The 27,983-nt window shown below is 44.0% G+C and overlaps 1 protein-coding gene across 3 annotated transcripts in view; it reads left to right on the top strand.

Moving 5' to 3' along the window:
* vav2 (vav 2 guanine nucleotide exchange factor) overlaps positions 1-27,983 on the top strand; it is a 328,109-nt gene that overhangs the window by 296,278 nt on the left and 3,848 nt on the right. For 2 of the 3 annotated variants that reach the window (XM_079524520.1, XM_079524521.1), the window contains 17 exons: positions 5,008-5,076; positions 5,283-5,369; positions 8,429-8,514; positions 12,024-12,156; positions 12,591-12,605; positions 12,966-13,075; positions 14,299-14,400; positions 17,214-17,302; positions 17,423-17,436; positions 17,836-17,854; positions 18,765-18,892; positions 19,242-19,313; positions 19,490-19,551; positions 20,673-20,789; positions 21,303-21,390; positions 21,612-21,735; positions 24,644-24,798. In XM_079524520.1, coding sequence (XP_079380646.1) covers positions 5,008-5,076; positions 5,283-5,369; positions 8,429-8,514; positions 12,024-12,156; positions 12,591-12,605; positions 12,966-13,075; positions 14,299-14,400; positions 17,214-17,302; positions 17,423-17,436; positions 17,836-17,854; positions 18,765-18,892; positions 19,242-19,313; positions 19,490-19,551; positions 20,673-20,789; positions 21,303-21,390; positions 21,612-21,735; positions 24,644-24,798 — 1,470 coding nt within the window. The remainder of the gene's footprint in view (positions 1-5,007; positions 5,077-5,282; positions 5,370-8,428; positions 8,515-12,023; positions 12,157-12,590; positions 12,606-12,965; positions 13,076-14,298; positions 14,401-17,213; positions 17,303-17,422; positions 17,437-17,835; positions 17,855-18,764; positions 18,893-19,241; positions 19,314-19,489; positions 19,552-20,672; positions 20,790-21,302; positions 21,391-21,611; positions 21,736-24,643; positions 24,799-27,983) is intronic. The other variant, XM_079524522.1, reaches the window with a different exon arrangement.

Raw genomic sequence — 27,983 nt, 5'->3', positions numbered from 1 at the left:
CACACGTCTCAAGATTTGCCATTGACAAATAATGAACGGAGAGAAATTTGGTCAGAATTCAGCTAAATATGACGTGAATTATACATCAAAACATTAAACGCCATTGACATTGCAGGGATAATTTACGTCATATGTAAACGAGCAAATCAGCTAACCAATCACAGGCAACAGGCATTCTGATTGGCCAGTATGAGATGATGCACGATGATGTATGATGATAAGAGCCCCCCTCACTTCACACCGTGTGATTTTATTAGGAATATACTGTACAGCCATGGTGGACTTGCTTTGGCTTGTATTTTGAGCGTATAGGTTGCTTGTGTCGTGTATTTTGGACACGAAACACCATGAATTACTTAACCAAAACGGGAGAGCGGAGATAATTGTGTGAGACACGGCAGACAGCAGAGTAGATGTTCCTTGATGTTTATTTCGACAACACAGCATAGCAAGACATGGCATAGGCTCCTCCAGCCTCACGGCCTCGGGTCGACTGACTAAATGACATAGAGAATCAACTAGCTTAAGTACAGGTTTACACAATACACATTGGACCAGACTACCATTTGGCCATTCCTAGAAGGTAAATCAGGATCACTGTGGCCCTTTGATCCACTGTTTTAGCATTTGGTTGCCCTAGGTGTGAATCAGGATCTCAGGAACTGAACTCAAACAAAAGGCACTGAAGAGCCATCCACACCCCGGGGGTCCCGAGCCAAGTGCTTGAAGTTTGAGACAAGCATCTCGGACGACACCTCCAAATAGGATGAGCTAAAATAGGTCTACTGCATGTAAACACATGTCACATTTTGTAAGAGAACATGAGATATTGAAGAATTATGGATTCATAATTCACCACATTCCCCCTTTGACAAACTCTAGTCTGTCACTATGAAATATGAAACCATAATTATCTTACCAGTTACCACCCCCCTTGATCCTCAGCTTAACAATACTCAAGACACCAGAATAACAGCTTTCCCCAACATAGTTTTCAGACAGACATTCAAGATTACACAACTCGACATAAATGATTTCCTTTACAGTAAGTACAAATACAATTTCGTATCAGTGGATAATTCATAAATGGTTTCCATTACAGTAAGTTAAACACAATTTCGTATCAGTGGATGGATCGGATCAGAATTCTCTTTGCGTTATTTCAAACTCTTATGGCTAAAAATGTCACAGAACATTAGGAGGATAATTTCCCTGTTGTTACTCAAATCTAGGATAACATGTTTATAAGCACCAGATCACATGAAACTCTCTCTTTGGAGTTTTCACAGGACCGAAATCAAAATAAGTCTTAGACTTATCCTGACCATAACACACCAAATCACATAAACCTCTCTTGGAGATTCACAGGACCAATAACACACCAAATCACATGAACTCTCTTTGGAATTCACATGAAAAATAAGAAAAAGGAAGAACACGTTATATCCCAGAACAGAAGCCAACAGAAATTTAACCCCTCACTAATAACTCCCATCCCGTAATTTAAATCACATTTTAAGCCCTAGAAAACCACAAAAGAGTCAAATTAAACCCTCCTTTCAACACTGTCGGTACTACACGACTACCAATTAATTACCCTGTAATTTAATCACTATCCTGACTTTTAACACTGTCGGCACTCAACGGCTGCCAATTGCCCTGTAATTTAAACATAAATGATTAGTACAAACGAACGTGACGCACAATTGTAATCAGAAAGAAGGAATGTCCGTCTCCCTCATATGAACAAAGGAAATTCTTCTGTTTGCTGCATTCCGTTACCTCAAAGTTCGCTCAGCTGCATGGACCAAGTTGAGAAAATGTTCACCGCTCTGCTTTCGCTGAAAGTTCTCGAAGCAAACTCTCATCATCTCATCATCTCCCCCCCCTCCCAGCTCTGAAACAACAGAGATGGGAATACGAAGAGAAAAAGGCCGCAACGTAACTTCACCACAGACCCCGTAGGCCCGTGAAGGCCCTCAGCTTGCGTCGCCAGTCGGCCATGGAAAGCCAAGCCACCGCCACGGAGATGTGTCCTCCTTCGGCACGTGTCGTGCGTGCAATGTGTGATCAGTACACCGCATACCACACGGCCGCTGTTTGACACTGTCCTCCTGTCCACTCCGAAATGAATTCCCGAAAGTGGAAACCCGCCGCGCCAAGCGTCGAGTGGTCGCCTCACCCCGTCGTAGACCTCCGCTGGTGTCCCCGTGCCGTGCTGCGCTGCATCGCTCCACTCCACTGCTCGCCGTCCCCAGCGTAGAGTTGATGATCGAAGGCCCCCGTGAAGGCTGTTGCTCCTCGTCGACCGCTCCCCTCGTCCACCCCGTGCACTGGCTGGATAGTGACGCACGTCGCCGCTGCGCAACACTCCTCATCGCGGTGGTCCGTCGACATCCTCGTCCTCGTTCCGCTGGAACACGTCGTTGCCGTCCCTCACAAAAACTCGCTGATTAGACTGAATAAAAAAGCCGCTGATTCTTCCTGTCTGGCGCTGGAACGCACCAAAGACACCGGTTTCGAAAGCACCACATGTCGTTCCCTTCGCCTGACGCAAAAAATGCATCAACACGACCGGGTCGGCACCACATGTCGTGTATTTTGGACACGAAACACCATGAATTACTTAACCAAAACGGGAGAGCGGAGATAATTGTGTGAGACACGGCAGACAGCAGAGTAGATGTTCCTTGATGTTTATTTCGACAACACAGCATAGCAAGACATGGCATAGGCTCCTCCAGCCTCACGGCCTCGGGTCGACTGACTAAATGACATAGAGAATCAACTAGCTTAAGTACAGGTTTACACAATACACATTGGACCAGACTACCATTTGGCCATTCCTAGAAGGTAAATCAGGATCACTGTGGCCCTTTGATCCACTGTTTTAGCATTTGGTTGCCCTAGGTGTGAATCAGGATCTCAGGAACTGAACTCAAACAAAAGGCACTGAAGAGCCATCCACACCCCGGGGGTCCCGAGCCAAGTGCTTGAAGTTTGAGACAAGCATCTCGGACGACACCTCCAAATAGGATGAGCTAAAATAGGTCTACTGCATGTAAACACATGTCACATTTTGTAAGAGAACATGAGATATTGAAGAATTATGGATTCATAATTCACCACACTTGTTTTTAGGCTTGCTTTTGGAGGTGAGGTTTCTTGGTTGCTTATTTCTCTCGTGAGAGTAACTGACCTCCTGTAAGGGTCCATTTGGAACCCCCTCAAGGAACACTGAGGGGCCTAGTTGGACTGCACTTTGAGAACCACAGAATGGAACCCCCTCAAGGAACACTGAGGGGCCTACTGTAGTTGGACTGCACTTTGAGAACCACAGAATGGAACCCCCTCAAGGAACACTGAGGGGCCTAGTTGGACTGCACTTTGAGAACCACAGAATGGAACCCCCTCAAGGAACACTGAGGGGCCTACTGTAGTTGGACTGCACTTTGAGAACCACAGAATGGAACCCCCTCAAGGAACACTGAGGGGCCTAGTTGGACTGCACTTTGAGAACCACAGAATGAACCCCCTCAAGGAACACTGAGGGGCCTACTGTAGTTGGACTGCACTTTGAGAACCACAGAATGCATGGACTGCATCAAGGAACACTGAGGGGCCTAGTTGGACTGCACTTTGAGAACCACAGAATGCATGGACTGCATCAAGGAACACTGAGGGGCCTAGTTGGACTGCACTTTGAGAACCACAGAATGCGTGTATGAGTCAAAGTTAACTGTTCTCTTCCTATGCTCGCATAAATGCAGACCAGCCTCTCGTCTGTAGCGTAAATATAAAAAACCTTTTACCTACTCACCAAAACAAAGGCGGTTTGTGTAATTAGAAAGCCTACTTTCCTTGTTGGACGCACTCTGAGCCCCCCACCACATGTAAAAAAAATGCACTTTTTGACCAGAAATGTTTCTCTTGGCAATATCAGTAGAGGATATTGCAGTGGAGTAACTAAAAGTATTTTTTCCCGGTGTAAAAACAATCCCTTTCTGGCCAAAAAGTGCATTTTAAACATGTGGTGGGGGGCTCAGAGTGCGTCCACTAAGGAAAGCAGGCTTTCTAATTACACAAACCGCCTTTGTATTGGTGAGTAGGTAAAACGTTTTTTGTATTTCCGCTACAGAGGAGAGGCTGGTCTGCGTTTCATGCGAGGCCAGGAATCAAAGAGTGGCAGAGCCGTCAGGGAATGTTCCCTTTTTAATCAATGAAGGGTGGCTCCACTGCCCGGAGTGCCCACGTTGCGTTGCGTTGACGGAGACGCGACGCGTGCATTAAAATTGAACCGGTGCGTTTTTTGACGCACGCGACGGAGACGCAACGCGTCCGGTGGAGCCCTGGCGTTAGGCTATGGACCAGAGCTAAGTCAAAGTCAAACACACATTGTTCATTTTTTTTTCCCCCAATATATTTTTGGGGAGAGAGATGAAGGGGGGGGAGGGGGGGGGGGGACGACACAGTAAAGTTTGTCAGGATCGGGACTCGAACCCGCAACACAGTCAGTGTCATGTTGGATTACCAGCCAAGGTGCCTAGACCACTAAGCGGCCCAGGCACATTGTTCATTTGTAATATATTTATTGTCTAATGCAATTCATGAAGCACTTCTGAAACAGACAGGAATATTCTTGAAATATTGCAATTGCATTGCTGTTTCATCTCTGTGCTCATCTGTTGCAACACTGTGGTTGTGGTTGTAGTCAGAGATGTTCAGTCTGAATTTAGTTTTCATATAATTGCCCTGAATATAAAAAAATGTAAAAGGCACGAAGATCGTTGTTCTGTTTAAGTGATCACTGTTGAGATCAGTTGAGGTCGACTTTATTGCATTGTGTATTTTAACATTTACTTAAAATCACCCAATCTTAAAGCTTCTTCTTTTTTGACCCAGAGATATTTCTTAAATGAAGGGAGCCAATAATGTAGGCCGGGCATACACAAGATAAATACATCATCATAATTCATAACATGACATTGCATTTCTTTTCCTCCTCAGGAACTTTTAAGTCACTCAACTGACCGACCGGAGAGACAACAACTCAAGGAGTCTTTGGAGGCTATGCAGGTTAGTGTGTGTGTGTGTGTGTGTGTGTGTGCGCGCGCACGCACTCGTGCTCCGCAGTGCTCCAGGCCAAAGCTATAGAAAGTGTTTTAGCTCCAAGTGAATCTGTCATGATATGACAGATGTCAGAATGATTTACAGTTGGATGGTATTGGTAACCCCCCCCCCCCCCCCCTCTCCCTCTCTCTCTCTCTCTCTCTCTCTTCCAGGACCTGGCCATGTACATCAATGAGGTGAAGAGGGACAACGAGACACTGAAGAAAATTAGCGAATTCCAAAACTGCATTGAGAACCTCGTAAGTGCTGTCGTGTGAAGTCATGTGACCTCTCCTCAACCAACCACAGCATCCAACACATACAGGATTTGTGTTGTTACATTTTAGGCCTAATGGAACGTTTGCAATAATGTTGCTTAAGTCCGTTGTCACCATTAACCACTTGCAACCGGCGTTCACAAGGGAAAAAAATCACACTCGTGTACGTCATCATGTAGTGCTCTAAACAAACATTAGACTTGGCTAGCAAACAATTTTTTACTTAACTGCTCTAAACAAACATTAAGAATCCCATAGACTTGGCTGTCATATGACGTAATCTTCAAAAGCCATGCATTGGAGGGGCATTTAGCATTTTGCACTACGGCAGCTGCTGACGCCAATGAGACACAATGTGAGTAGACAGAAATTGTGCCATATGGCGCAATCTTATAGTGAGCATTAATGAGGACCAATAATATGACGATAAGGTTGGAAATGGGTTTAATATACGGTATCACCACCAATGTGGAATTTAAAATGTCCCCACAGTTTCTATCTTGCGTCATGTTCCTGTGCCAGTTTTCTGCAGTCATCATGTATCTAATACTGTAAATCACACAGTCTTCCAGAGCATGAACAGACACGTTGGGTGGATGGTAGAAACTAGTTTCCTTTACCTTACGTCACCTCATGGGACTCTATTACAGTCCGCCTGCCTGTCTCTTTATAAATGGTTAGTTTATATAGTGGCTTTTATCCAACACTTTACAATGTGCATTCCATTCACACGCGCGCACACACACACACACACACACACACACACACACACAGCCACACACACAGCCACAGACCGACAGCGAAGTAAAGGAAACCATGCAAGGCACCAACCTGCTCATCGGGAGCAATTAGGCGTTGTTCAGTGTCTTGCTCAAGGTTACTTTGACACTAACTCTGGGGGGAGCCCTGGATCGAACTGGGAACCTTCAGTTTCTTCCGTCCGAACCCCCCCCCCCCAATGCTCTTTCTGTTTCTGTCTGCCTCTCTCTCTCTCTCCCCCTCAATTCACCCCTCTCTGTCAAGGCCAGTTCATTTGTTGTCTATCTGCAGCCCCCCCGGCCAGTGGGAGCACATTTTTAAAATGCTTTCCTTGTCTTCTAATTATATCCCTGACAAAGCACAACCATTGTCACAAGGCCGTGTGAAAGGAATCACATAGCAGCATGTTCTGTAACGTAAATAATGCAGAGGTCAGTGCTTCCGGGTGACCCCCCCCCCCCCCCCCCCCCCCCCCCCGTTCCAGCGGGATCCACGGCTAAATGATTTATAATAGTTTTGAACCAAATGGACCTATAATTCTGAAGAGTGTACAGATGGAACCAAATGGGACATTACAGGTCCATTTGGTTCCATTTCTACACTCTTGATCTTATCAAATGGGCCTCCGTGCCGAATGCATATCAAACTGAGGGTCCTTGAAATTAAAAAGGTTGAGAACCACTGGCTTAGAGTATTGTTTCTGTCTGTCTGTCTGTCTGTCTGTCTGTCTGTCTGTCTGTCTGTCTGTCTCTCGCTCTCGCTCTCGCTCTCGCTCTCGCTCTCGCTCTCGCTCTCGCTCTCGCTCTCGCTCTCTCTCTCTCTCAAACTCTGGGTTGAGGACTGCCTGGCCAACCAGCAGACTGAATACATTCACTCCAAGCAACGTTTATTCTTTTAAAGAAATGTATTCATTATATATATTGGCTCTCCATTGTGCCACGGACTGCCAGAGGATTTCCGACTTCTCTGTGTAGCCGTCCGTTGGTTTTGTTTACATTACTCATAGTTTCACTTTAAAGTGAGAATAAATCTGATTCAGAAGCAGTTTATTCAAGGCTATTCATTCAAAGAGTTTTCTTTGGCAATACATCATACAGGGCAGAGGACCCACGGGATGTCCCTTGGTGATGCTGACCATTGATAAAGAATATGAACATAATGGGTTGAAGGTTTCTATTGTCCAATGAACAGAAAAATAAATTCTGCACACTGGCGGATGAAGATCTGAACTGATCGAAAAGTTGACAAGCAATGAATTTTTCTTGCCGTTTGTCCTGAAACCTGGGCATTCACGTGGACGAGCGACCGACCGCGTGCATTAATGCATTTTGTCACATGCCCTTACATTGCAGGTGAAGTGAAGTGATTGTACTTTTGGAGCCTAGACAACTGTGAACAAAATAAAAATACATTAAGAAGATTACAAAATAGTTAAGGACATTGTAGAACATGGTGGGGCGGTGGTGGCTCAGGGGTAGAGTGGCTGGATGGTAACCGCAAGGTTGCCAGCTCGAACCCGGGCTCCCCCAGAGTTAGTGTCGAAGTGCAAGACACTGAACCCCTAATTGCTCCTGATGTGCTGGTTGGTACCTTGCATGGTTTCCTCTGTCATCGGTGTATGAATGTGTGAATGGGTGAATTGATGCACAATCTATGTAAAGTGCCTTGGATTAATGGCGCTATATAAATGCACCATTTACCATTTAACACACATTCCAAGAGGAAACTATAGATTACTCATGGTGGATAATGCATGTGGAGCTGATCTATATAGAGGGTATGCGCATGCTTAAAGTGAATGGCACATCGAGTGGCAAATCGAGTGGCAAAGCAACAGGCAAAGTGAGTTTAACATCGTTTAATGTTGTTTAATGCAATCAGATATGACTTTTCTGTGTGGATGTATGGGCTGTCAAGGCCAGAAAGTAGTTTTTTGCCACTCAGTAGGCGTTCCTGCATAACTTCCTGGTTTGATGATGATGTCACGCGCATACCCTCTATTGCAGTGAATTGACCCTCGTATGGGTGAATTGACCCTCGTATGTTTTTATGGCCTAACCAGCAGGTGAAACTGGAGGAGTATGTTTTTATGGAGTATGTTTTTATGGCCTAACCAGCAGGTGAAACTGGAGGAGTATGTTTTTATGGAGTATGTTTTTATGGCCTAACCAGCAGGTGAAACTGGAGGAGTATGTTTTTATGGAGTATGTTTTTATGGCCTAACCAGCAGGTGAAACTGGAGGAGTATGTTTTTATGGAGTATGTTTTTATGGCCTAACCAGCAGGTGAAACTGGAGGAGTATGGCAGGCCAAAGATAGACGGAGAGATCAAGGTCTCCTCTATTGTCAACCGAACAAAGCAGGACAGGTGAGTTCTTCTGTAAAGTGAACCACTTAAACCCTCTCTATACCTCTCTCTATATAGTCTGTTCTTGGTCCAATTCATTGTTTCCTTCTACACCAAATCTCTTTGCCAGAAATAGCATATCTGCATGCTCAGAATGCATCACAATAATGTAATAATAATGTCTAATAATGACATTAGACATATTGCTCAAAATAAATCAATGTTTGATAATGTTAGATGCATTGTTTTAAATGTATACACTTTTTTATTTAGCAAGAAGTAAAGAGATGTATTGGGAGACTCGGGTGAACACATTTTTTAAATGTGTGATTTCAGCCATAACTACTGGTACTTTTCATGGCAAGTTATTACATTACATTACAGTCATTTAGCAGACGCTTTTATCCAAAGCGACTTACAATAAGTGTATTCAACATAGGTAGGGAACAAAAACTACTAATCACCAGAAGTTTTTAGTGCATTTTCTGCAAAAACAAGCAACCAAGAGTATACCTAGCGCTAAGGTAAAAGTGCAATATATCAGCTACCTATTTCCTTAACCAGATGAGACAAAATAGCTAAATCAAATGAGCATGAGCTAAAACAATTAAGTGTATCGACTAAACAAGATCCAATAAACAATACAACAATAGAAAACAAGCGTTCGTACAACTAGTTAACAACAAGTAGGTCAGGCAGAGAGGAAGGGTAGTGTTTCCTGAAGAGGTGGGTTTTCAACCTGCGGCGAAATATGGGCAGTGACTCTGCTGTCCTAACATCAGTGGGGAGTTCATTCCACCACTGTGGGGCCAGAACAGAAAAGAGTCGTGACCGTGTGGATCGGCCAGAAGGACCCTTGAGTGACGAGGCAATCAGTCGCCCCGAGGTGGCAGACCGAAGTGGTCGGGCAGGGGTGTAGGCATCGACCATAGCCCGGAGATAGGAAGGAGCTGTTCCTTTCACTGCCCTATAGGCTAACACCAGGGTTTTGAACTGGATGCGGGCCGCTACGGGGAGCCAGTGTAGAGAACGGAGAAGGATGGTTGTGTGGGAGAACTTGGGGCGGTTGAACACCAGACGAGCCGCAGCTTTCTGAACAAGCTCCAGAGGTCTGATGGCAGATGCCGGAGCACCAGCAAGGAGGGAGTTGCAGTAGTCCAGGCGGGAGATGACGAGAGCCTGGATGAGCACCTGGGCTGCCTTCTCCGTGAGGAAGGGGCGAATCCTCCTGATGTTGTAGAGGAGGAATCTGCAGGACCTTGTCACTGATGCGATGTTTGCCGAGAACGTCAGTTGATCGTCCAGGGTCACACCCAGATTTTTCGCAGTCCGAGTTGAGGTCACCACAGCATTATCAATGGTGATGGCCATGTCTCGGTGCGGACAGCCCTTCCCCGGGAGGAACATCAGCTCGGTCTTGTCCAGGTTGAGCTTCAGGTGGTTTGTCGACATCCACGCCGAGATGTCAGCCAGACAAGCAGCAATGCGTGCCTCCACTTGGGTATCAGAGGGGGGGAATGAGAGGATCAGCTGGGTGTCATCGGCATAGCAGTGGTAGGAAAAGCCATGGGAGTGGATGACAGCACCCAGAGATGTAGTGTAGAGAGAGAAAAGAAGAGGACCCAGAACCGAGCCTTGGGGAACCCCAGTTGTGAGCCTGTGTGGTTCTGACACAGACCCTCTCAGCATCACCTGGTAGGAGCGACCCGTCAGGTATGATGCAAACAGGGAGAGTGCAGAGCCTGAGACACCCATCCCCTCGAGGGTGGAGAGGAGGATCTGATGGTTCACCGTGTCGAACGCTGCAGACAGGTCCAGGAGTATCAGGACGGAGGAGAGAGAGTTCGCTCTAGCGGCATGGAGCGACTCCGTCACTGCCAGCAGGGCAGTCTCTGTCGAGTGACCCACTTTGAAACCAGACTGGTTGGAGTCCAGGAGGTTGTTCTGGTGGAGATAGGAGGACAGTTGTTTAAAGACAGCACGTTCGAGAGTTTTAGATAGGAAGGATAGAAGGGAAACCGGTCTGTAGTTCTTGATCTCAGAGGGGTCAAGTGTCGGTTTCTTCAGGAGGGGGGTGACTCTGGCAGTCTTGAAAGTAGAGGGAAAGTAGCCAGATGTCAGAGAGGTGTTAATAAGGTGGGTTAAGAAGGGAAGAAGTTCAGGTGCAATAGACTGCAACAGAGTGGATGGGACCGGGTCCAGAGAGCATGAGGTGGGGCGACTAGAGGTAACAAGGAGAAGGACCTCGTTAGGGGAGAGGGGAGAGAAGTGGGATAGAGAGGGGATGGGGGGGGGAAGAGGAGTAGATGAAGGTAGAGAGGGGGGGGTGGCAGGCAGACGGGTGTGGGCAGTGCGCAGGGCACCAGCCGGGGGAGGAGGGAAGGAGGATCGGATATCGTTCACCTTCTTGTCAAAGAAGTTGGCGAAATCGTCAGGGAGGAGGGACGAGGAGGGAGGAGGGGGTGGTGGTTGTAGGAGAGAGGAGAAAGTTTCAAAGAGTTTTTTAGGGTTGGAAGCAGAAGCCTGAATTTTAGTGCAGAAAAAAGCAGCTTTAGCAGCTGATAGAGAGGAGGAAAAAGTAGAAATGAGAGATTGGAAGGTGAGAAGGTCCTCCGGGAGGTTGCCCTTTCTCCATTTGCGCTCAGCCGCTCTCAGGCTCCGTCTCTCAGTCCGCAAGTTATGACATTAATAGTGGAAAGAAATCCTGAAACAAACAAATATAATAACCTTATACATTTTCTAAAAAAAACAAAAATACATTGCATGGATGCAACTGGGACCTTAGTGATGTATCCCAAGGTCATCAGGGTTTCGGGTCTCGCGAAGATCATACCCCTCACTCGGGTGACCCAGCCGGGGTGATCAAGTCCCGACTTACGTCCCAGTACCGTAGCTACCCTCGATCAGACCCACTAGGGATAGACAGGGCCGCACAATCCGTTGGAACCACTCCGCCGGGACTGAGAGGTACAATTCTGGCATGTGGAGGGACTAGGCTCTGTGGGTTGCCTCCTGTCCGGGCCCCTCCTACGTCTCACCAGGTCCACTCCTGCTCTCACCAGGAGTACCGTGAGGACCTGTGTGTTGCACCAGACTCCCAGCACCAGACACTTCATTAAGGAGTGGTGGATTCTTGAGCCGCAATGGTTCTGCAGGCTCCACCGCTGGGCAGCGGTAGTACTGCAGGCTCCACTTGCGGCTCGAATGGCCCTCCTAAAGGCCTCATCGAAGGTTTTTGGGCTTCCTCCTCACGGAGGATGCAGGCTGGGGCGCTAACCCATACTGCTCCCGGGGTTCTAGATTATGTGCAAAATTTTATATTAGTCATGCAATCAACATTTTCTTACGTTATATGCAGATTATTGAATTTTTACATGATGTAAAGTTATTACTTTATATTAGCTGCAACATCAAGGAAAGAGAAGTGACGGTCTGTCATGGGTTGGAACGTTCTCTGCTGTCGTCTGGTCGAAAACTACTGGAGATAGAATAAAATAAAACATTAATGTCTGCTCACGTTATGTCTATAGGTATATATTCCTGTTTGACAAAGTCGTCATTGTCTGCAAGAGGAAAGGCTACAGCTATGAGCTTAAAGAGATCATAGAACTGCAGTCGTATAAAATGTCCGACGACCCCATGAACAACAGAGACATGAAAAAGGTAAGACCCCCAGCTTGGACGCGCACACACACACACACACACTCACACACGCACGCGCACACGCCACTTTTTATTGTAGTAGGCATTCTGTAATCATTATAGGTCATGAATTATCCTGCATATAGTCATTATAAATGGTGTCCTTGACTTGAAGGAGTGTGTTGGATGATGGCAATTTCAGATACGGACCTTAGTCATCAGTAATGCATTGCAGCGTCTGATATGCACTGTGCTTGTCTCTCATGCTTTTAAAGACCATGTAAATGTGACGACGGTCATTTATGATTCATACAAACATACCGACCGACCAATCGCAGTGCATTCCGCCAACCAATCTAACATTGGCTTTGTTTGGTTTTGAATCTGCATGTGTTTCATGTTGCATGGTGTAACTGGGTCTCCTCTCTGGTGTCTTTTTTTTGCATGCTTACCAGTCGAGTGGAAAAATGGTAAGCTGAAATTGACCCCCTTATTTTGACTCATCCTTCTCATAGCAGCCTTTATAGTGCTGGCAGTTGTGTTGTGTTTTGGGTGTCATGCTGTGATTCGCATGTCCACCCACTGGCTGTGGGATTCCCGCTCCAGCTTTTGGGCAGATTGCATTGCTAAAGCACGCAGAGTTTATCTTGTAATACTGAAGGAATTTAGAAAATATAAAAATGTGTCAAATAGGCTAGCTACATGCGATACAAATGGCTATTTCTGTCACAGACGTCACAGACCTTAATTTTTTTGTCTCTTGTTTTGTTCCCATTGCCATGTGTCTCTCTTGTCTGCCATTCGTTGCTCACTCAATCTGTTCTCGCCAGTGGTCGTACGGCTTCTACCTGATACACCTGCAAGGGAAGCAAGGCTTTCAGTTCTTTTGCAAAACCGAAGACACCAAGAGGAAGTGGATGGAGCAGTTTGAGATGGCCATGTGAGTGCTGTTGACACGCCCACCATCAGCACCGTTTGACTGGTAACAGTGCAGTCCCACGTTCGTCGGCTACCTTTTTTCACTGACGAAAACGAAATGGAAACTACATGAAAACTAAGCTACGATGACTGAAACTAAGACTAAATATACTGACAATTTTGTCAACAAATAAACTAGACTAATGTTAGGAAGGGAGGTGCATGTCTCACCCCCCCCCCCCCCCCCCATCTCTCTCCCCATTTCCTGTCAGCCTACTCTCTGTCCCTCCATAAAAAATATATAAAAATAAAGGCGAAAGCCACAAAAAACATTTAATTTTTTATTTATTTTTACACTTGGTTGCATGCTGAAAATAGCAGATCTACAAGCTGTGAGCTTGTAGATCTGTTATTTTCAACAAGTGTAAAATTTCGACGGCATCAAGGCCCGCCAAAACACATTTTAGTCGACTAAATAAACTGCAGATTTAGTCAACTAAAATCTTATGACATGTAGTCGACTAAAACTAGACTCTTAACACTAAGACATTCCAGGTGACTAAAATGTGATTGAAACTAAATTAAAACTATTCAAGAGACTATACGACTAAAACTAAAATCAAAATGTTCTGCCAAAAACAACACTGGACTGTTATGTCTGGTGGCATCTGAATTCAGTGTAGTGACTAGAAAGAACTCCAGTAGATTAAATGCCTGCAGACAAACCTTCACCTAGTGCTTAGAAAACAAATATTTCCCATCCCGATACTGTAGGGCACTGGCCTAAAGTATCAGGATTGGTTGTGCAATGCAGTTATTATTATAAAACTCTTAATTGAGATTACACTACATTGAAGTTAGTGAGTATCGGGAGGCAGAGAGCGCACGTTTTCTGACGACATTATAACTAGGGAACAGAGGCTATACATTACAACTATGCTTGCACACAGGTACATCTTTCTGCATATTCTCTTCTCTGTTTTTATTTGTACATACCGTACCTGTACACTATAGTACTTAATCGAAATTTGCTGTATTGTATTGTCTATATTGTCTGGAAAATGTGTCAATCATTATGTAAAATAGTGTTATTGCTATGTTATATGTACTCTGTACGTATGTATTTAACTGGCTGCTCATGGATGAAGTATGTTTAATCGTATCTAATTTTACAGTCGGCTATCTCTGGCCAGTCAGTTCAATTTCATTGATGATTATTGATTATTATGTCCTGCAATCACCAAGGTCCAACAGCAAACCTGAGAGAGCCACGGCCAATCAGCACAATTTCCAGATGCATACGTTTGATAAGAACACCAACTGTCGAGCCTGCAAGATGCTACTGAGGTACAGTAATGATCCGCCTTGACTCCAGTGTTCATTTTTACACACCACTTAAAGGACCACTTCACCACTTTTCAACATCTCTTCCTATAATTGGTCCTCACTAATGTTCATGATAAAACACCACCATTTTGTCCTACTCAGTCTGTGTCTCATAGGAGGGCTTTGGGCAGTTCGGACACCCGTCCACCAGTGACATCATCATTAGGCAGATTCTTTTTTTAAACAAGATTTGTTTTAAAATATATTTAGATTTGTATTATCGTGAGAACGATGGCTTCAACTTTTGCATTGCAACTTTTCAGGAAAAGAAAGCCTGCCGTTTCTATTAGCTTGGATTCACCATCGATGATGTCACTGGTGGACATCATTTCTGAACTGCCCACAGCCTTCCTAGGAGACACAGACTGAGTAGGAAAAAATTGTGGTATTTTATCATGAACATTAGTTAGGACCAATTATAGGAAGAGAAGTTGAAAAGTGGTGAAGTGGTCCTTTAAGTGGTGTCAAAACAGACGTGTCAAAATATGCATAAATCATTATCATAATAATAGATGAACATGCATAGAAAGATTTAATTGAGGACCTTATTGTGTCCACTATTATTTTCGCTCCTGTGCGTGCGTGCATGCGTCCGTCCGTCCGTCCGTCTGTTCGTCCGTATGACTGTGAGCAGCTGAACTCCGATCTGGACTGATCGGCATGAAACTCTGCCTCAATTTCTTCGAATCGGCCTCATGGTGGCGCTATAAAAGGCCACTCCACATTGTTGCATATACAGTACATTTACATTTACTTATTTTTTTGTACTGTAGGTCATACAGTAAAAAAATCACACCCGTGTGAACTGAGTGGTGCAAGGTCTTATATAGCCTGATCAGCTGTGGTCTGACGTAATGTCAGTGACCATAGTAACCATGCTCACCTGTACGTGGCCCCACGTACAGGTACACACATACATAGACACATAGATACAGACAAATCTGGTTATTGGAGTGGTTTGCAGTTTTGCACCACTCAAAAAAGGCGAAGCCCATTTCCGCATGATAAGATTTTCTATCTTGTGTTTCTATCTGCGTTTCTATTTTTTTTTCTCCCTAAACTCACACACTCATATTCCATTCCAACTGGCTATGACTGACTTCCAAAGTTTGGAAGCCCTGGGTAGGCAACCCGGCCTGGCGGACACCTGCGCTCTAAGGAGCTCACTTTTCTAGTTAAATCTCGCATGCAGACCTATACATCAAATAGCTGAATCAGTTGCAATGAAAATACACCTTTATATGCTGATGTGTCTTATGTAATATATCACAATATTTCCCCCCGAATTTCAATCATAATGACAGACTTTATAAATGATACACAATCAGCTCCAGGTGCTTGAAATAAAAAAGAACAACATTGGGATAAATTACTTTTAGCAACTTCAGTGTCAAATATAACATCTTATTATCAAATGCCCAGTAATTCAGTAATCAGTAATTCCTCTTAAGTGTGGTAGATATCAGCCCACTGTGACCCACGCTACTGAATCTCCACGTTGACCACTAGTACAGTTAGCTGGATAAACTCGATTCTGCATACCGTATTGACCCACAAACGTCATGGCATGGCTGACCTAAATTCACAGTCCTATAGTGGAAGCAGAGACCAGTCAGCTAATCACAGCTGCAGCCCTAGTGATTCCACTGTGATATATGGCAATTTTCTATTAGACATGGCGGTGCAGAAAGCATGCAGGGGTGAAGTATACATAACAAAAATGTATTGTAATGATAGCCGCCTACTTTATGTGGGTTTAATCGAAGTGGTTCTAAACCTCCCCACAACAATAATAGTATGTATTTAGTGTATAAAGAAGGCATAACACACTCTCTTGTATTTATATGATATTTGTACTTGGTTGCACGTCGCCGATCTACAAGCTCACAACATGCTGCAGCACAGCTCTTTGTGAACTTGTAGATCTGCTTGTGGTTTGACCCCGCATCAGGCCCTTATATATTTATATGTATTGTATTTATTTATTTTTTCCCCCCACACTACACCTGCCGTATTTGTTCAAAATAGTTCTTAAATTTAATGGACCTATGAAATATTATCTAAGCATATTTTTGATACAATATACAATGGACCACCTGTAATAAAGCCATGAACCACTAGTGGTCCTACAGCCACCGGTTGAGAAACAGTGAACTGGGACGCCTCTGTGATCTTCAAAGGTTGAGAGGAAATTAATGTAGGTAGCAGTGGGACCGTGTAACCTAAGCAGGGTGTTCCCTTTTGTCTTGTAGTTACAGTAAACATACTGTACGGCATTATGTGCGGCTCATGGTTCCCTGACTCGTGTTGTGTTTTTTTGCCTGTATGCTTGTTTGTGGTGTTTTTTGCGCGTTCACACATGTTCGCGTACACTGTATATATATATGCACATACTCACGGTACTACTGTGTGACTGTGGGTGATTATTAGGCTCAATGAAAACACGTAACAAATTGTGCTACGGTGTGATCGAGGCACCTCATGTTTTCCTGATTCATAGTATAAACCCCTCATGTCCAAAGCTGTCGCTTTTCAGGATTCAAATTAAAAAATCTACAAGCTCGAAACCTTCGAGTTTCCAGCTTGTATATCTGCTACTTTTACTACTTTTGTGTGATGTTGTAATATTATGATCAAGCAGGGCATTTCATTTATTTTTTTTAAAAAAACACCAAAATGTAGAATATGCAGTTAAAAGGTTTCTCCCCAGCAGTGACAATATGTATATTCTTTCTATAATTATGTTTACACGTGTGCATCTGTGTGTCCGCTAGAGGGATCTTCTATCAGGGTTATTACTGCTCGCGCTGTGGGACAGGAGCACACAAAGAGTGTCTGGAAGTCATCACCATCTGCAAAATCAGTAGGTGTTCCCTACATTTGAGATCTTAACACCCCAGACTTTCCTATTGTGCTCGAGTGATAATTAGATCCATGCAGATGCTTCTCTGACAGCCTGTGTCCCCTTTGTCTTCTTTTCCAGATCCTCTTGATCTGGTGAGTGCATCCTTTGTCAGTGACTGAACGCCAACGGCGCCATCAGCCCTCATGTATTGATCACATTCACATGACTATGTTTTGCCAAGTGTCCAGGTCGGTCTTAAAGGTGTTATGTTTTGTGTGACCGTTGACTGAAAGCAAACACAACGTATGTTTGCCACATGAACCCTAGCCTCCTATTCTGGGCATGTCAGAATAGGGTAAAATTCAGTCAAAATAGTCGAACGTTTTGCAATAATTGGGTAACATTTGCCGGAAATAGCAGATCCTCAAGGTCTCGACGCATCGTGGGCTTGTAGATTGGCTATTTTTTTAATTGTTGATTCAAAGCAATGTATATTGGGGTTCAAGTAGTTATTAATATACTGATTGCATTTTCTTGTTCCCTGTTCATAGGAACCGGGGATGTCATCGGGTAAGTGTGATGATTGAGTGCTGTGGAAATTAGCAACAAAGCATGTATGTTTGGGGCCCGAATCAACATGATTCTTCAGAACAGTCCAAATGGCTCGAGATGAGGCTGCCTGTTCTCTGACACAAGCTGTCACACAAGTTTGTTTATATTAGGGTAGGGTGGAGTTGGTTCTGCTGCAGCTCTCTGCTGCCACCTAGCAGACTAGATGCCAAACAAAATGTAGTATTGCTGGGGCAGGTGATGAGCTAAAAATACTAGACCTGTACGTGCCTGTCGCAAACTGACTGTGAAAAGTGTACTTGGCAATCAATTCGGCCCACTGGCAGAGGCTGAGAGGCTGGAAATTGCACAGGTGAAAGGAGTTGGCCTCATTAGGCCCACTGGCAGAGCCTGGCCCAGGTGAAAGGAGTTGGCCTCATTAGGCCCACTGACAGAGCCTGACCAGAACCTTTTGTGGTGGTTCTGGAGAACCGTGGGTCCGACCGACTCTACACCGGGCACTGCACTCCCTGCGGGGGTGTGGATCGCGTGTGTCGAATGTGAAGTCGGTGGGTCAACCGGTTTGCGAGTTACGTGCATTACAACCGTACACACACGTACGCACACACGGAGACGTGGCGCATTTATACTACTATAAATGCGATTTGTACGAGATATTAGAAATCTAATGAAAAGGAATATATACATATTTGCTCCATAATGAAATGATAATAAAATGCTCTTATGTTTTACTGCACTGTTTTTTTTCTCTTTTTTTTTTTTTACATTGGAATCATCCACATGCACGATGATGATCGTTTCTCTGCTTTATTTTCTCCCCTCTCGTGTGACTTTTTAGTGAAACCCATTTTATTCATTGTATGAGAATTTATTTCATCAAGCTAATAAATAACCCTTTTTATTCTTCTAGGTCCCAAGATGGTGGCAGTGAGGAACTATCATGGCATGCCAGCACCACCAGGGAAGCCTCCTCTGGCCTTTCAAACAGGAGACTTCATTGAACTGCTGAAGGGAGACCCTGACACCCCTTTTTGGGAGGTACACAATGTTATTAAAAGGAAACATGGCTCATGTTAAGACATCATCAATCTTTGTGTGGTGTACATTCTTGTTTTTAATGTTCTATGTCTGTATAGTGGGTGGTGGGAATTCTGGGAAATTTAACCAAGTGATGTCACTCTGGTGGTAATTTGACTGACTCGCACTAGAGACAGTTTTTAACATGCTATTTTGTACTCTATTTGTACCGCTATTTTGCGGAACTCGACTTCGTCTCGTTCCTTACCACATCACTGTCGTTGCAATAATCACGTTAAACCCTTCATTGTGGTACATTTCATTGTGTGCTCAGTCTACACTAACATCCACCACAAACTTCTCTTCAAAGGGTAAATTGATCCTATCACAGAAGAGTGGCTTCTTCCCCAGTTCGTGTGTAAAGCCTTATTTGGACCCCAAGGTAAATACAGCTCCCATAAGCATTCTAATACATATCATTGTCATATCAAAGGGAATAACAACAGCCTTATACTGGCACTTTCGTTGCACTTAAGTGCCAGTGTGACACATAAATGCATAATGATCTGGCTGCTTACAATGCACCTGTTTGTGACATCTCGTGATTGTTTGTGACAGCCCGTGCAGTCCTTCCCCAGTCGGCAGACCTCGAGGGAAACAGACTACTATGGATACCCCTGGTAAGATATGCCACGCAGTAGTACGCATTCCTCATCTGCAATTTACGTCAAATCTCATGCAAGATATACGTAGGCAAGACAAGTTTAATACGTTTAACACTATTAACACACTTCAACGAGGCAATTCAAACTTCTTTTCATGACACATTAAAGGACCACTTCACCACTTTTCAACCTATCTTCATATAATTGGTCCTCATTTATGATCATGATAAAATAGCACAATTATTTTTCTACTCAGTCTGTGTCTGGGCAGTTCAGAAACCCGTCTGCCAGTGACATCATCGATGGGGAATCCAAGCTAATAGAAACGGCAGGCTTTCTATTCCTGAAAAGTTGCAATGCGAAAATGGAAGCCATCGTTTTAAAATCTGCCTAATGATGTCACTGGTGGACGGGTTTCTGAATTGCCCACAGATCTCCTATGAGACATAGAATAAAGACAGAATAACATTTAACATTAGTGAGGACCAATTATATGAAGATAGGTTGAAAAGTGTTGAAGTGGTCCTTTGAGCATTGAGACATTAAGACGCATAATACAACAATAAAAAGAAGGGAGTTCAAGACAAAGAGAGAATGAAATGTCAGTGCAGGAGGAATTAATTAAAACAGGCAGCAGCAAACAACACAAAGTGTTTGATTTAAAAGAACTGAAAGTAGAGAACTTGCAGCTTTTGGGAGTGTAAAGAGACTGCATGGACATGTTTTTCTAAATCTTGCTGGGACATTCAAGTTCATTCTAAATCTTGCTGGGACATTCAGTTCCAGCAGACAGTTCATTCTAAATTGATCAATCATGTCATGGTATTCATGCCCTGTATGTAAACAACACAACTTTCTTCCTGTAGTTTTGCTAGGACATTTTCAGTAGCCGTTCTTACCCGTTCTTTACCAATGTCTAAATTGGCGACAAAATTTAACAGTTGATGAATCCATCTTTTGTTTCAATCCAAGACATTCATTAAAATAACCCATCCACAATATTTTGCGTGGGTCGATTAATTTTCCTTTTAATGGTGTTTTTTGTGAAGATCACGACTTCCGTCAAAGTTCTGTGAGACTGATATTGTTAACAGGACGTTACAATGTTTAAACGGTGTGTTTTTTGTCTTCCACAGGTTTGCTGGGAACATGGAGCGCCAGCAGGCGGACAATCTTTTAAAGTCCCACAGCAGTGGCACCTACCTCATCAGAGAGAGGACCGCTGAAGCAGAGAGGTTTGCCATCAGCATCAAGTGAGTGTTTCTGTGTCTCAAGGACAGCAGCAAACCCTCGGGGGTGGTTTTTTTTCTTCATTCAAGCCTTTATTTATTCTCGAAAGACATTGAGGTCACCCTCCTTTGCAGTGTCGTCGAGATACACATAATACAACATTTCAAAGCAATAAACAAAAACAGAACAGAACAGTAACATTTCCTCATCGCGTCTGACGTTTATCTGTCTCACATGGGAAAAACCAAATTCTCACAGGAGGCCTCGATCTCGTCAACCATTGATGTATCTTTTAAACTCCACCCTAATTACTGCTCGGTAATTGCTTGTTTGATCCAGTTTTCTGGTGTGGGGTTTTTCCTGTGGGAGACGTTGTAGCCTACATCCCAAAGAGAGAATGACGCAACACACAGCTCTTTATTATTGTAGCTGTCACATATACAGTACAGTGATGTCTTGTTACGGCGTCTGTGATGACTTCTGCTGGTGGTTTCTTTGTTGTCATCGTGCTCTGCTGTCTGTCTTTCTTTTTTCAGATTTAATGACGAAGTAAAGCACATCAAAGTCATTGAGAAAGACAGCTGGATTCACATCACTGAGGCTAAGAAGTTTGAGAGTCTTCTGGTAAAGTTGCTTTTCAGAGCGATACATACATACAGTACATACTGTTCATATATAAGTTAGTCGTACACACAAATATGCAAATATGCTCCTGTTCTATGAAAGAGCTCGTCTAGTTAGAGCCGTAGTTACTGTATGCACTATTGTGCTATCGCTTGTCAACAGATATTTCTATTCATTGTTTGTTGTCATTTGTTGTGTTTGTCTGTTCTTCTACATAACAGGAGCTAGTGGAGTACTACCAGTCCCATTCACTGAAAGAAAGCTTCAAGTTGTTAGATACCACACTGCGCTACCCCTACAAGTCCAGAGAACGCTCCTTAACACGGGCCAGCACACGTTCACCAGGTAACCTTCAGCCAACGTGACAGGTCTCTGTTGTTGTCTCCACCAGGCCGAAGGCATGGGGAGAGAGTGTGTTTTGCACTCCGTCTTTGTGTGTGTGTCCGTCCGTCCGTGTGTGTGTGTGCTAATCTCCGGCACCGTTAACCCGGTCGATGCCAAATTTTGCTATTTTTTGATATTACTCCTCCAGATTCTGTCCAAAAATCCCGCAAATCTCTATAGTCATGTGTTCAAGCCGGATCTGTCCCATATTTCATATTCCATCCTAGTGGGCTAACATTGTTGGCAGGATTGGCCCGTTTTGAACAAAAAGCCTCAAATCATGATTTCACGTAAATGCAATTTACGTGAAATCTTTCACAGACTTTCCTACTAGGCTGAGGAATATATCCCACCCTTTTCACATTGGCCTGTTATAGTGCCACCAACAGGTGGATTTTTGCAAAACACATTTTTTGGTACAAAATGCCTCAAATCATGAACGCAGCGTGCAATTTACGTGAAATCTTTCACGGACTTTCCTACTAGGCTGAGGAATATATCCCACCCTTTTCACATTGGCCTGTTATAGCGCCACCAACAGGTGGATTTTGCAAAACACATTTTTGCCTCAAATCATCTTATCATCCAATTGCCATCCAAGGCGTAAGAAGAAATGGCACCCTTTTCACATTGGCCTATTATAGCGCCACCAGGAGGCCACAACCTGACCTGCCCTGGTGGAGACCTGTGCCCCGAGGGGCACTTTATCTAGTTTTTAAGACCCCCAACACACAGACACACACACACACACACACACACAACACATTTATTCCTTCAGCTATACTGTACCAGGAAAACTGAAGACACACATTATAGTCTCCACCTAGCGTCTACAGGTTGGAAGATCTTCACCCTTGCTGTCTTTGCCTGTAGTAAAAATAACTATGACAGATAGCAGGACTGCCTGCCTCCTTACTGTTTCTCTCAAACGATGCCCTCGCCCTCCCCCCTCGCCCTCCCCCCTCGCCCTCCCCCCGGGCCAACGACTCCTCTGACCCAGATTAGGAGCTGGACCGACGGAGGCGGTGTGAAACCGTCAAGGGGAATGGTAGAGAAAGCAGAGAGCATCACCGTTTGCCGATGCTTTGGTGGTTAACTGCACCACGTAGAACAAGATAGAGTATTATACTGTGTAGAGCAAGTTGGAGAGGGAGAGAGTATATATCGAACAAAATGGGGAGAGGGAGGGAGAAAAAACGAGAGTATTTGGTAAGAAAGAGAGAGTAATACAGTGAGATAGAAGTATATTGTAAGTATAGTGCAATAGATTTAAGGGAGGGAGAGAGAGAGAGAGAGAGACAGGCGCACGCACGCACGCACGCACACACGCACGCGCGCGCGCGCAGAGTGAGAGACAGAGCATGTTGAGGTCTTGGCCAGTGACTCAGAGGCTGTGGACGGGGCATTTGAATGGCTTCCCAACCCCATTAGAATGTATAATGGATGTCTGTTTGGCTGGTGTCCCACACTGGGCTGCCTTTGTTGGCCTTCCAGCCAGCCAGACCAGACTGCCAGCTACAACAGGCTCTTCGTCTATTGTGGAAATGGAGGGAGGAGTGGAGAGACTCGGAGCCTGTTCATGATGATGATGATGACGACGATGATGATGTTTGTGACCTGGGCTGTGTGCAACTGTCTAGTTGTGTGCGTGTGCGTGCGTGCGTGCGTGCGAGCGTGCGTGCGTGCGTGCGTGCGTGCGGTGGGTTGGCTGTGGACTAGCGTTCAGGGGAGACGGCTCACTGGACAGAGGGCTGCAGCAGTCTTTGTTGATGTCCTGACTCCTGTTTTTTTTTTCCTTCTTATTCTTCGTCCCCTTGTTCTTTGTCCACTTCTTCGTCTCCTTCTCCTCCCCTATCCCCCCCCCCCCCCTCTCTCTCTCTCCCTCCCTCTCTCTCGTTTATCTACTTCTACTCTGCTCTCAGCAGCCACCTGTGCTTCCTACAACTTCTCCTTCCTCAGTCCGCAGGGTCTCAACTTCTCTTCCTCTCAGAGCCCAGCTCCCTTTTGGTCAGGTACTCTATCCCTCTGTCGCTTGATTCTCTCTCTCTCTCTCTCTCTCTCTCTCTCTCTCTCTCTCTCTCCATTATTTGCCCTTTTGTTTTGCCTTTTCCTCATTTCTGTGTTTTCTAATCTCCATAAACATTTATTTCTCCTTCACAGTCCCTCCTCCTCCTCCTCCTCCTCCTCCTCACTTTTGCTCCTGATTAAATGCTTCTCGCCACACGGGGGGGGGGGGGGGGGGGGGTTCAATTTGACCTCTTCTGTTGTCTTCATCTCGTGTTAATTTCATTAACGGAAACATTTCAGATCCTTTCCAGGTTGACATACATTCACTCATCAAAATAAACAAAGTATATACGAACATCCAGTTCATAATCATCATCTGCCACCCCTCCATTTTACCACGTTGTTGTTCACCTCTCTGCCATCCATCTCCGCTGGCATTTGATCGTCCTGATTTTCCTTATTTGCTGCTGCTGCTTTATACATGCATTGTTGGTTTGATTGATTGATTGATTGAAAAATGTATTAACAGTATTAACTGTGAGTGGACGACCCAATTAAGCATTACACTTGTTTCCAATAGGGTCCACAATGTTCAATTCATCAAAAACATTTAGAGACGTACAAATAGACACTTCTATATAGACAAAGGACAGAACAGGAATTCATCATAAAGGAGGTAAAAAGGGAAAAGAAACATATACAGTGAGGGAAAAAAAGGGGTGGGCGGTGGGGAGGATTCACGTTCAGCTCCGTTAATTTGTTTGTTTTCCTTGGAGGAGCTGGCACTCTGTTTTCATGGATTCATTGATTGAGATGCATTGATTTATTTATATATGTATTTATTTGTGTCTGTGTTTTAAAGTGTTCACGCCGCGGGTGGTCAGCACGGCGGTGGCGAGGTATAACTTTGCAGCGCGGGACATGAGGGAGCTCTCCCTACGGGAAGGAGACATTGTGAAGATCTACAGCAAGATAGGTGGAGACCAGGGCTGGTGGAAAGGTGAAGCCAACGGACGAGTGAGTACATTCACCCCCGTGACATTGTGTGTGCCTCCCGTCTCTCAGGACTCAGGAGCAAGGTGGGGCAATGTCTCAAGTGCACGGCACATGAGAATTAGTCTCTGAACTAGTCATGAGTGTGTTTTGGGCATACAGTAACATGAATTAGACCATTCCCTTTAACCCATTTAGGCCTGACGTTGACATTTAAAAAATGTCTTCTAAATCATGACAATTTTCTATGTTTCTATATCAGTGGTTCTCAATATTTCATGTGAAGGACCCCAAAAGTTATATGTAATATGCTGCCGACCCCCCATCTGAAAATATGTTGTTCCAGCGCTATGAGCTTGTAGGTCTGCTATTTTTCAACAGCTAAAGTATAACATCATTCTTAAAACACCAAAAGGGGTTCCCGCCCAGAAGCCAAGTGTGTGCCTGCATCTTGCTCATTGCTACTTTGAGGGCTCCTATATTCAGCTCATTGGTGTTTGTTCTTCGTCCTACACAAACATTAAATTCCCATTGACAATGAATGGAGAATTTTACGTCATAGTGCCCGAGCAAATAGGCATAGTGTTTATTTCACGTCACGATGATGTACGATGTTAAGAGCGCCCCTCACTTCACACAAGTGTGATTTTTTTATTTGTAGACTATTTTGAGGAGCTGTAGGAGAGAGAGACAAACAGTTTTCTGCTGTGGAAACGGATCTACTCGTGCACTCGCCAGAACGGCCAACATTATTCATCAGAAATATATTCCAGCAAACGTTACAATCCGCTGTAACATGCTGACAACTGTATGCTAACATAAATATTCATATGAATATCTAGTTGTCTTGAGTTAAATGGTCCATTGTTCCCCAAAATAAATATCAGCTTATTGCATGGTGTGGCCAGAAGTTCACTGAACTGGGAGAGAACTGTGACACTCAGACTTGTTACTAATATATTCTGGGTTGGTTCTTGTGTATTGCTTTGCCGCCACCCTGTGGAGAATGAGGCACATCATTACAGTTATAATGCCAATTAATTAAAATCAGTAGCTGTAGTTGTTGAAGGTAAGAGCGGTGAAGCAGACTAGCTATAATGAAGGATAGATTCATAATGGTCTAACCCTAAGACATGGAATTCTCCAGTACTATTTGTGGTGTTACGTGTGCACTCGACCGAATCCAAAGAATCATTATTGCGACCGTCATCCAGGCGGTAAGCGACCTCGCCCTTTAGGGCGAAGTCGCTTCTCGGCCTCAGGCGTCTTACTGGTATACTAACTAAAATATTAAGTCAGTTCTCTTCTACATCCTCAGCATTTTGTACTTTCTTTCAGAGAAATGTTCATTTACTAATGGAAACTTGAAACATTGTGGAAAAGGTCAATTGATTTTAATCTATAAATACACAAAGGGATCTATGATATCAAAGCAAAAGGTCTTGCACACTGTCTGGGACTTGCAAAAATAATGCTCTTTATTAAATCGATGTTTCGGTCGTTAGACTTTCATCGGAACAGAATCATGTTTGTCCTGATGAAGGTCTAACGACGGAAACGTCGATTTAATAAAGAGCATCCTTTTCGCAAGTTCCAGACAGTGTGTGCGACCATTTTCTTTTATTTGATGTCATAGATCTCCTTCGGAACATTTGGACCTTCTTGGTTGTCCTACGCACCTAAACTTTGAGGTGTACATCGGCCTTCTTTTAAAATATATTTTAACTACATATAATAATATCAGAAAAAAAGAAAAGAAGAAGCGCTACGTGGGTCCTTTATATGTAGAGAAAACTGTGGACAGGTGCTCTTTGGAGAGGGTTTCATATAACCTAGCACAAGAGTTCTTAAAAAGTTCTATATCTTGAGTCAATGTCACTGTGGAAGGAGGTATTGGGTGGCGAACTTAAAAGAGTGTCCAAGGCAGCTCTGTCCAGTTGAAGTAGAACAAATCCTTTATTTCACCAAATAACATTAAAAACAAGGGTTAAAAACACGACCAATGCGTTTCGGCCTGCATGGGCCTTCATCAGGGTCAACTGTCAGCTGTCAACTGCTTTGACATATAATATGTATTTAATACAAAAAAATCACACCCGTGTGAACTGAGTGGTGTAACTACACATGTATTGTTATAGTTACTGTACATTAGAACCAGGAAAGCATCTGTGTCATAAGTACTCTCCACATTAATTCAGTCTCAACAGTGTAATTTGAAGGTAGGTCACTCAGGCGTTGAAATGAGATGGTATGAGATGGTATAGTATATATCTGTGATGTCAGTGACGTCACATACTAACCATAGCAACCATGCTCGTTTTTTTGGTTGCTAACCATAGCAACCATGCTCGTTTTTTTGGTACGAACAAACACGGGTACATGGGTACACGGTATACAAAGCCAGTTGTTGGAGTGGTTTGCACCACTCAATATATCAATATAATATTGATTTAGTGTATCATACACTCCTGTAACTGACAAGAAACCTTTTTAACTGTCTAGTAATGAGCCATTATAAATAAGAAATCAAAAAGCTAATAATAATAATAAACTGAGAAAGTAGTAGGTTATTTGCAGCTATGAAAAGACACAGGTCCCTGAAGGCATACAGAACTAATGAAGAGATGTCAGCACACTGTGTACACTTTCAATAGAAGAAGCCCTATGCAAGTTTTACCTTGCGAATATAGACGGTGTGTGTGAGAGTCTTCTATCTATCTGTTCAATATGAAGTTATGAACAGAGACAAATCATCTGGGTCTTAATATAGTTTTGTGAATATAGTAGAGAGAAACATATTTCATTATAAGTTATTACCGGGGGGTTCCCCAGCTAAAGTGGTTAGGTCGTTACAATACCGTAGTTTAAAAAACACTTTAATCATATTTTTTACTTTGGCTAATATAGCCAAATATTTAAACTGAAATATTTGCTTCTGGAGGGGGTTTCTTTAACCAAATAATTTGAGATGGGGGGCCCACGGCCAAATGCTTTTGGGGTCCTTGACATGAAAACGTTTAAGAACCACTGATATAGCAACATTCTTAGGATTTAGAAGGAATTTGTAGAATCGGCCTCAGGAGAGGCAGGGGCTGAAATCCCGTAAGAGGGCACTTTTGAACAAAAATAGCAGATCTGCAAGCTCGCAACACGTCACAGCGTGAATACTGTATTCAAGTTCAGGAGACTTCGGGAAAAAAAGCAATTCT

Source organism: Electrona antarctica, assembly GCF_951216825.1.
Source record: "Electrona antarctica genome assembly, chromosome: 16".
Lineage (NCBI taxonomy): Eukaryota > Metazoa > Chordata > Actinopteri > Myctophiformes > Myctophidae > Electrona > Electrona antarctica.
The sequence above is the reverse complement of the archived record's forward strand: the minus strand, read 5'-3'. Positions and strand labels throughout refer to the sequence as shown.